The sequence below is a fragment of the Fukomys damarensis genome, unplaced genomic scaffold (assembly GCF_012274545.1).
Source record: "Fukomys damarensis isolate Sample0158 unplaced genomic scaffold, DMR_v1.0_HiC HiC_scaffold_25, whole genome shotgun sequence".
Taxonomy (NCBI): domain Eukaryota; kingdom Metazoa; phylum Chordata; class Mammalia; order Rodentia; family Bathyergidae; genus Fukomys; species Fukomys damarensis.
In genome coordinates, this window is record NW_022900937.1 from 890090 (window position 1) to 900307 (window position 10218).

General features: G+C 49.9%; 1 protein-coding gene across 1 annotated transcript in view; it reads right to left on the minus strand.

Moving 5' to 3' along the window:
• Positions 1–10218, minus strand: part of Alpk1 (alpha kinase 1) — a 65832-nt gene that overhangs the window by 12292 nt on the left and 43322 nt on the right. The window contains exons 8-12 of the mRNA XM_033755989.1: positions 8423–8482; positions 6392–6478; positions 5330–5406; positions 4163–4258; positions 544–648 (exon numbers count right to left, since the gene is read on the minus strand). Coding sequence (XP_033611880.1) covers positions 544–648; positions 4163–4258; positions 5330–5406; positions 6392–6478; positions 8423–8482 — 425 coding nt within the window. The remainder of the gene's footprint in view (positions 1–543; positions 649–4162; positions 4259–5329; positions 5407–6391; positions 6479–8422; positions 8483–10218) is intronic.

Here is a 10218-nt window from a genome sequence, read left to right on the forward strand (position 1 = left end):
GGAGCACCCAGCACTGCATTGTGATTGTCAATACAAAGGAGTAAGAAAGGAGCTTTAGCTGGTTGTAGTGGCGCATGCCTGTAATCCCAGCACTTGGGAGGCCGAGGCAGGAGGATTGCTGTGAGTTCCAGACCAGCCTGGGCTACATATCGAGACCCTGTCTCAATAAAGAGAAATGAGCATTAGCTCCCATCCTGCAGTGGCCCTGCTGCCTTTTGATGGGGTCAAAGGCAAATCTGTGGTCCCTGCTGGGTTAGTTTCAGCGAAGTGCATGGGATACGGTCACAATTCTCTCTGAAGTAAGGCTGCTGTTTACAAATGCAGCACTCACTACTGATGGGGGAACAAGAGGGGTGGCTCTCAAGCCCATCTGTGGAGCTGACTCCACCGGAGGACGGTCACCCCTCACTGTTCTGGGACTCGCTTCCGGGACCCCCATGCACGACCGCCTGCCCACGCTCAGGTCCCTTATACATAACGAGGTGGCTCTACACCCACCCACTCTTTCTGCTGGTTTTGAGCCCGAGGCCAAGGGCTCCTTACCACTGCCGTGAGCACGAACAGGGGTGTGTAGGCACTGAGGGCTGCCGCCAGCTTGCAGGCCTCCGCTGCTGCCAGCAGCTGGTGGTCAAAGTCCTGGAGCAAGGCCTGGGGGCACAGGAGACACAGGAGGGTCAGACTCACCACACAAACGCAGGCTGGAGACCTTTCTTTTCTCTCAGCGCTCTCAAAACTACAAACCTCTCAGAACAGCGGGCGGAGAAGGGCCCCGACTGTCCTCCTGGGCAGCTGGGCACTAGCTGTGCCACCTGGGTATGCACAGGAAGTCAGGGCCTCTTCGGTCTGTGCAAGGAACCCTGACCACTTTCCGGTCAGATTAGGGGCTTTCTGCATTGCCACGGGCAGGAAGCCCTCTATTTTATGAAAAAACCCAGATTTTAAAACCAAATAAGAGACTATCAATAACTACTACAAAGTAGCTACACAGTGCATGACATAAACCCCAAAGAGTCTTACAAAGAAGCAGATAACAACACAAACTTCTTTTTCAGTGAACTGAGTGTCTGGTCAGCACAACAATAAGCCAAGTGCACAGAACTTGAGGTGGTTGTCTGTGTTCTGAGAAAAAAACATTAAGCAGAGAAAGGGCAAGGGAGGGGAAATCTAACCCCCACCGAGGATGAGAAACCAGTGCCGACCCAGTGACCAAGATGGAGTAGATGCACTTCTGATTCCTCCTGCTAAACATGGCTACAACCCTGGGTGTTATACTTGAAGCAAACATAAGAGGCTGGAAGATGGAGAAAGAAGGCAGACTAAGAACCTCAAGTCATGAGGAACAATATGGTGGCAAACACCACAGAAAAAATCCCCACACTTGAGCACAGGAGTGGGGATCTGCACATGGCAGCTCAGCTGGCCCTCACAGCCACAGTCCCCTCCGCACTGCCGCCACAGCATCAGGGAAGACCAAGCAGGCAGCCGGGACTTCAGCCCTGCCTGGTGGCACCAAGCCCCCTGGTCACAGGCCACTAGGGACTAAGGGAGGAGCAGCAATGAGGTGCTTTATGTCCTGCCGGGCAATGCAAGTCACTGAGGCCTAGTGGGGAACGTGGACTTCCCGCGGTGGCAGGGTGTCCTCTTTCGCCCAGTGATGCACTGTCACAGAACACTTCCTAACAGATTTAAATAAGATCCAGGCTCTGATAACACAAAATCCGAAATGTCCAGGATACAAGTGAGAATCACTTGTTATAGCAAGATTTACGGAAATCGCAAACAATAACATAAGACATTCAAACACCAATACCCTAGATGACCTAGGTGATGGAATTATGTGACACATATTTAAGGGCTCAAGCATTTTAAAGCATGCAGTAAAAATAATTCAACAAGCAATGAAAACTCTCTTGAAACAAATGAAAAAATTAAATTTTAGCCAAGAAAAAAAGATACGAAAAATACCCCAGTGGACTCTAGGTGTGGTGGCACACATCTGTAATCCCAACACCTTGGAGGCTGAGGCAGGAGGACTGCCCAAGTTTGAGACCAGCCTTGACTACATAGTGAATTCAAGGCCAGCCTGAATTACATGGTGAGATCGTGTCTTAAAAAAGAGAAAAGAAAAGAAAAAAGTAAAACAAAAGAAGCCATCTAACCCAAGATCATGATTATTTGCTCTTGGATTTTCTTCTAGTAGTTTTATAATTTTAGCTGTTACATTTAGGTCTGTGAGAAATTTTGAGTTAATTTTTGTGTATGGCATGAGGTAAGGGTCCAAATGCCTTCTTTTGCAGGAGTGGAGCCAACCGTCCCAGCGCCACTTGTTGAAAGCCTTCTCTGCCTTGATTTGCTTCTATACCTTTTGAATCCTAACTGACAGCGGCTATGAGTACGGCTAAGTGGCAGAGTGGTTACCTTGAATACAAGCTCCATGGAATAAGAAAAAGGAAAGAGTGCATGAAAACGAATTCTTTGCTGTGGACCTTTGTGCCTAACTCATAACTTAGAGTTAACTTAGTCAACTCTGTGCTGTCTGATTCCTGTGGCTTTGTAGCGACTTTGAGATCCAGAAGGATAAGTTCTAGTTCTTCTTCAGGACCCTGCTGGGTATTCCAGGTCCTCAGCACTTACAGATGAATTTTAGGGTCGCTTGACAATTTCTGAAGAAGAAGTAAGGCAGCAGGGATCTTGGTAAGAAATGCATTGAATAGATCAGTTTGGCAACAATTACCATCTTGACAACTTTTCTGACTTAAGAAAACAGTGTGTCTATTTATTTAAATATTTAAAAAATTTTTTTGGCAATGAGTTGTAGTTATGAGTACATAAATCTTGCCATCTTTTGCTAAATTTTTACAAAGAAAAAAAAAAGAAGAAAGAAAAGACAAGGGAGGTCCAGAATGGGAAGAGAGTTTGCAATATTATTCTATTTTATTTTTGTTTGTTTTGAGACAGGGTCTTGCTATGTAGTTCAGGCTGGCCTTGATCTCAGTGTGAGCCTCCTGCCTCAGCCTCCAGAGTGCTGGGTAGTTTGTGGTTTTAATGAGTCACCAGGGACAATTTTAGTAAGCATGGGCATCTTACTGAAAAACATCTTACTGAGATTCATATCACAGGCAGCAAACAGCCTGTGCTCCCTGTGCTCCGCAGGCTACGGCAGTCATGGTCACTGAGTATTGAGTGAACATTTTATACAGAAGATAATGCTAAAAATCTCCATTTCAGTGCAGCTGGAGAAACTCAACCTCAGCGCCAGCACTAGGGCTCCCGACCCTTCGGAGACCCGGCTCTGTCTCCAGTTCTCTCGTCTGGTTGTGCAACGATATGTAGTTGCTCTGGGCCTCAGTTTACTTTTCTCTAAAATGGGAATAACACATTACACTTCATCTACCTACTAGGGTTTCTGTGGACATACATTTCTGAGTTGTCAGGTATACATAAGTACTAATAATTCTTACTATTTAAGGATAAAAGCCTGGAACGAATGACTAATGTGCTGACTTGAAAAGAACATGATGGATTTTAAAGTCATAACTCTTGGCCGGGCGTGGTGGTGCACGCCTGTAATCCCAGCACTCGGGAGGCTGAGGCAGGAGGATTGTGTGAGTTCGAGACCAGCCTGGGCTACATAGTGAGTTCCAGGTCAGTCTCAACTACATAGTTAAGGATAAAAGCCTGGAACGAATGACTAATGTGCTGACTTGAAAAGAACATGATGGATTTTAAAGTCATAACTCTTGGCCGGGCGTGGTGGTGCACGCCTGTAATCCCAGCACTCGGGAGGCTGAGGCAGGAGGATTGTGTGAGTTCGAGACCAGCCTGGGCTACATAGTGAGTTCCAGGTCAGTCTCAACTACATAGTGAGACGTGAGACCCTGTTTCAAAAAACAAAACAAAAGGTTACTATTTCTTTATATTTGCATTTTCTTTATTATAAAAGAAAAGAGAAAGTCATTACTCTTTATTATCAAGATGGCCCAAGTGTGGAAACTGAAATTCGTGACCTTGAGTCTGGTTCTGGGCTGGGTGCTGGGTAGTGAGCTGACTCGGGTTCCGTCCCACACCAGTCTGGGAGGGCGGACTGCCTGATGCCCAGAGTGGCGCGGGCAGCTGTCTAAACGGTGCTGCTCCGATCCGGGCTTAGACAAGCGACATTTACCAAGTTGATCTGTGGGTCGTTTTTAAATTTTTCATAGTCGTTCTTGCTCATGGAAACAAAGATGTCTGCCAGTATTCCCAGCGACGTGGACAGGCCCTGCAGGGAGACGGATGGGTCAGACGGGATGGGCTGCTGAGTGCTGCCCCTGCCCCGGCGATGGCCACCTCTCGCTGTGCACCGTTTGCATTTACTATTATTACCATTATTACTGTAACGCTGGAGATACCTATAACTGGATGCCACTGAGGCTGAAAGCCCCTCACACCTGAACAATTCGGGACCAACTGGAAACAGCTATTCGTTGGGCGTCATGGAATATCAGACTGAACTTGTCCACTGGGCAAGGCCTGAATCATTGGGCCAAGAATGAGCTCTCACACTGCGCTCTGTGTCTTAAAGGGATTGCAACGGACACAGCTCCAGGGAACAGAATAGATAAACTAGGCTTCAGATATTAGGAGGTTATTCCTACCAATTGCACAGAATAAAAATGCCAAGGAGAAAAGTAAAGAATGCTTCTCAATTTCTCTTTTTTTTTCTTTCGTTTCTTTTTTGAGATGGTCTTGTTATGTGGTTCAGGATGGCCTTGAATTCATTATGTAGGCCAGGCTGGCCTCAAACTTGCCATGATCCTCCTGCCTCAGCCTCCAGAGTGCCGAGATTATAGGTGTGCACCACCACACCCGGCTCTCAATTTCTTTTCTTTTTTTAAATTTTGGTACCGGGTATTGAACTCGAGTCCTTGTGCTTGCAAGGCAGGCATCAGAACCCCTGAGCTAAATCCTCAGCCCTCAGTTTCTTAAAGGTGCAGCATAAACAATTAATTGAAGTCTTTGCCTGCTTAACGGATTGTAATAAATATAAACACCTGTCCATCTCAGCTTCGCTAGGGAATCAAAAGGCTAAATCTACAATAGAGTAGAAGAATGGACAAGAAGAAAGAAAGACAAATAGAAGTGATTACAGAAAATCTAACTCTGTGCCAGCAATCTAACAGCAAGGACTGGAGCAGACCCGGAAGAAAGTCACTGCATTTTCCTGGCCTCAGGGTCACACAGAATACAACAGGGCAGGTGGAGCTGACAACCAGTGCACTGCATGTGCCACAGGGGAGAACCTCACAGAGACAAATAATCGAAAGGGGAAAGGAAGTACTGGACGAGCAACCTTTTTATCTGGTTGAGGGAGCGTCAGGTATCCCGCGATGGAGGCCGCTGTCAGCTCTGCAGCTTCGTACCACATGCCTGCAGGGAGACGGACGGACAGAGGGACACTCTGTGCACCACACCCGAGCGAACCTGGGGGGGGGAGTCCCTGCTTCCTGCTAGAAAACTCAGGGCTACATCAGAGGGACACAGTGTTGCTTTTCCAGCTGGCTTAACACACATAATGTTTTTTATTTCACCGGGGAACAGTAAGAATTATTACATGTTTGTCTATAACATATAAATATAGCTATCCCCAAAATATGCAAGGACAATACTTACCATCTTTTTTTAGCATTCTCCAACCCTAGGGCTGGGGCTGCAGCTCTATCATGCACGAGGCCCTGAATTTAATACCAGCACCATAACAAAAATTTAAACCGTTAAGTTTGTGCTTTAACACATAATTAGAGTCCGTGAACTTTGCTTGACCAAATTCATATCACTCCCAAAATGAACCCATGAGGTGTGATGGTGGAGTTAGAACAGGGAGTCATACAAAATTCTGCTCACCTGTGCCAGAAGCTAGGAATAATGGAGCACACTGCTTGTTTTTTTTTTTTTTTTTTTTTTTTTTTTTGGTACCGGGTATTGAACTCAGGTCTCTGCGCTTGCAAGGCAGATGGTGGAACCAGTGAGCTAAATCCCTGGCCCAGAAGCACACTGCTGAACAGCCACAATAGACAACTATAAATTTCTCTAACAGAATCCCATAGAAAAATATTTTGTTTTATTAATAGTCATAATATGCCCATCATTTTTTGCTTTTAAAAAACAAACAGTGTGTCCCAGTGCTGCCCAGTTGGCCTTAAATTCCTGGGCTTCAGCAATCCTGCCTCAGCCTCTCGAGGAGCTGGGATTACAGGCAGGTACCACCCCCCCCAGCTTAGCTCCTTGGATCTGAAATTTCATCCATTTTAATAAGGACACTAAAGGAAGTGAGGATCAACAGTTTTGCCAGAGAAAATAAAAAAATTCCCCAGTAAAATCCTGTGGCCTGCTGAGGCCGGCACAGGGTCAGTACCGAGCTTCTGCAGAATCTGCCCTCTGATCTGTAGGCAGACCGACTGCACCAGGGCCTGGTCACTTTCATTCCTGTAGAGCCAGGCACCTGCAACAGACGAAGAAAAGCAGTGTCGCCGGGACTTCCTAGGGAACGGCCTGCAAGATAACCTGTGTCCGCAGAAGCCTTCAGCGCTCAGGGGCCTGGATACAGTGAGCCAGGCCCCCTGAGTTCCCAGGGCAGTGGCCTCCTGCTTCCGGTGCTGCCCAGGCCTCCTCCTGCCCTCCCAGCCCCGGGCGGACATCCCCACAGCATCGCCCTCCTGGGGTTGCCCCACAGATGGCAGGATCCCGTCCCAACTGGTGACCTTGGGCGCAAACCAAGAGGGCAGGAGAGGGTTGGCTCACACGAGGACTTCCAGGGAGCGGGGTGGGAGTGGGCCTGACCCGGTGGCAGGGAGCCCAGGCTCTGGGTCTCAGGATCACCGTGTGTGTCGGATGGGTTTATGGATGAGCAAGCTAGGCAGAGAGACAGACCTGTCCAGTGGAGGGCAGGAGAGGCCAGAGAAGGACAAACACTGTCTTCTTCCTAATTCTTAAACCGTGCGTACAGTGTGAATAGGGTGTAGAAGATGGCAAGTGTGCCGGGCGTGGTGGCGCACGCCTGGGATCCCAGCCCTAGGGAGGCTGAGGCAGGAGGGTCGCTGTGAGTTTGAGAGCAGCCTGGGCTACATAGTGAGTTGTAAGTCAGTTTCAACTACATAGTGAGACCCTGTCTCAAAAACCAAAAACAAACAAAAAAACATGATAAGTGTGCATAGAGGCATGATGAAAAAAATACCACATGTATTTAAAATTTCAAAAATTTTATTACAGTAAAAGACACATGGCCACGAACCCTGCGTCCCTGGCTGCCTCCGTGTCCTGAATTGACTGCAACGTTTCCCTTCACGGTCATTTTGATTTGGGGAGGAGCCGGGTCGCAGGTGCCAGATCCGGTGAGGAGATGGAGGTGGATGAGGACACTGATGCCGTTCGGAGCGGCCCTTCCCTGAGAGGCGTCGGGGAGAGCTCTCCCCGTGTTTCGGCCCCGTGTCACAGCCACTCTCGGGGAGGGGGGCCCCGGAGCTGGGTCCCAAAGTGGCGGCCAGTGTGACTGCAGAAAGGGGAGCACTGAGGGGACTCGCGGCCACGTGTCCTTCACGGCAGCCATGTTTAAAACTGAAACCTGCACTGTCCTTTCGATGGCCTCTCAGGTTGAGGCCTAGTGACAGTGACCACCGACGAGGGGTGTACGGCTGGAATCTGTGTTTGGGGAGCGCCCCCAAGTCTCGAGGGCCACGCCCTGCACCCTGCGTACTGAGCTCCATGTGCCCTGGAAACCGCTTGGCTGTGGAAAACCTGTTGACTGAAATGCCCAGAAATCTCGACAAAATATCTGAAGGCTTCCTGATCTGCTTCACACCTCCTCCGACCCGCTACTTTTCTTGTATGACTGAATAGTGAAAGAAAATCCATTTCAAAATAACTCTGCATTATAGTTCTTACACAGCAATAGAAGATTAATCTTCCAGACCACTTAAATACATACAGCTGTAGGCACGCTCCTCCTGCTTCTAGGTTTTTAATCCCATTCCCGATTTGTTTGTGGGTTTGATCTCTTGACACAGGGTCTCCCTATGTAGCCCAGGCCGGTCTCAAACTTACATCGACCCTCCTGCCTCAGCCTCCTGAGTGCTACAATTACAGGTCACCCATCTGACTGATCCCACTTCTTTTAAAGGCTGCTCTGAGCCCTTTCTGAGGCATCCTTGGTTGCCATCCCCTAGGGAATACTGCGTGATCTGTCCTTAGCAGGGAAGTACCAAATGCCTTGCTTTTGTGTTGCTTGTGGAACCGCAGAAAACAGAAATGCAGAGGAGTAAGATGCCGGAGTCAGGCCCTTCACCCGTCACCCGCGCCCGCCCGGCCGCTGTGCACTGTTACCGCACTGTGTTGCCAGGAGACCGGGCTCAGGCTCCGGCCGCCAAGGGATGGGACCCCAGCCACTGACCTGTCGCTCCGTTGTTGCTGATGAGGCTGCTCAGGATGCACTCTGCCTTCAAGAGCTTCCCTGCGAGCACAACAAGGGCCACGACGTTAGCTCCCCACACGCAGCCTGCCTCGATGACTGTTGCTTCACCAAGGGGATGTTTCCATTTTAAAATAATTTACAATCAGTAACTATGTCAGGTATCAGAGAGGAGAAAGAGGAAGCTTCCGGGAGACGTTAAGTGGGAAGTTGCTGGAGTATCTGAAAAGGCCACGAGACTCAGGTGTGCGTGTACGCCCACGTGTGTACCTGCGCATCTCACACGTGTGACGGGTCACCCCTGTGGAGCAGGACTTCGGTGACAGACACAACTGTGAGAGGCCGTGTCTCCTGCCTGTGAAAGCTGCACCTCTGAGGCAGAGTCGCCTCTAACAGGACGATTCCCAGAATCACCACAGGGGCTTCGGGTGCAGATCTTGGGCTTTTGGAAACCTGTTTGCTTGCTGCGGTTGCCACCCCCCAGGGAGAGCCTTGTTCACGGACAGTGGTCGTCCATCTGCAGTGAACTCCGTCATTTATTCTCCTAACCACCCCTTCTTCCTAGGGCCTCGGAGCCCGGCGTGATCTCTGCACGTTCTTTCCTCTCTGCCTCTCCCGCTGCCTTAGGCCCCGTGGCCTCCTTCACGGCCCCTGGAGGCCGCCATCTGGTCTGCACTTCCCAGCCTTTAGCCCTGCTCTCATCCCGTCTGGGATGCCCGGAATACCACTACCTGGACTGCCTCTGCCGGTGTGACCTCGTCAACGCGACAGGCCTGAGAGACGCCTGGAGAACCAGTGAGGCACACTTCTGGGTGCTCTGTGGGGTGGTTCTGGAGACCAGACTGGGCTTCCTGCTCTTCCCTCAGGTCTTGGGCACACGATGGCCAGGACGCAGAGCTCTGGAGTTGCTAAGTGTTGGCTCCCTTGTGTCCCAAACATAAACGCTAACAAGGGCACTTGCGAGAAGATACTTCTCTAAGTCCGACTGCCCCTGCAATTACGCTAGCTAAGTTAGGACAGGGCAGAATTTCTGTGCAGTTGCAAGAACTTGAAACTAAGCACACTCGGGCTTCGAAGAGCAGCCTCCCCGGCCCATTTCCTCATGAGCTCTTTTCTTTGTCCCCTCTGCATCCGGCGACCGTCCCATTTACCGTAGTCACGACAGTTCCTTTTCAAAGGAAATGAAGTAGAGCTTTAAACCTGTTCCAGACCAGAGTTATGAAGACCACGGTGGGAGCTGAGCCCGTCAGAAAGTTCTGTTTCCGGGAGAGACAACTGGCTTTCTCTCGGGCTGCCGTCTCCCCTTCCTGCTTAGGGAGCGGACGTCTCTCCGCCTCATGGCCGTGGGTAGGTAAATAGTTCCGGTACCGAGCCGGCCCCTCCTGAGGCCTGGCTGCCAGCCTCCTCTCTTGCTCCATGCAGTGACGGGGAGAAGAGAGGCTGGGGTCTAATCAGGTAGTGCATGGGACACCGTCACGGGCTGTCGGCGCACTGCGAGCCTTGTCAAGTGGCCCTGCAGAAAGGAGCCAGCGCGGGGAGAAAGCCGCAGAATTGTAATCTGCTTTTAAAAGGCTCTTGGTCAGAAGTACAGCAATTCAGATATCCCTGTTTGGAAGCAGCAGGGCAGATTTGTTAGAAGACAAAGGCTCCAATTAGTATTTTCCACACCCTTTCACAATTTTCTCTAGCGCTTTTGGCTCTGAAACCCTTTATACCAAGGCTTTTGTGCTGGCAGCCGGGCGGGTGGAAGGGCGCGCGGTGGGCACGGAAGGGTGGCA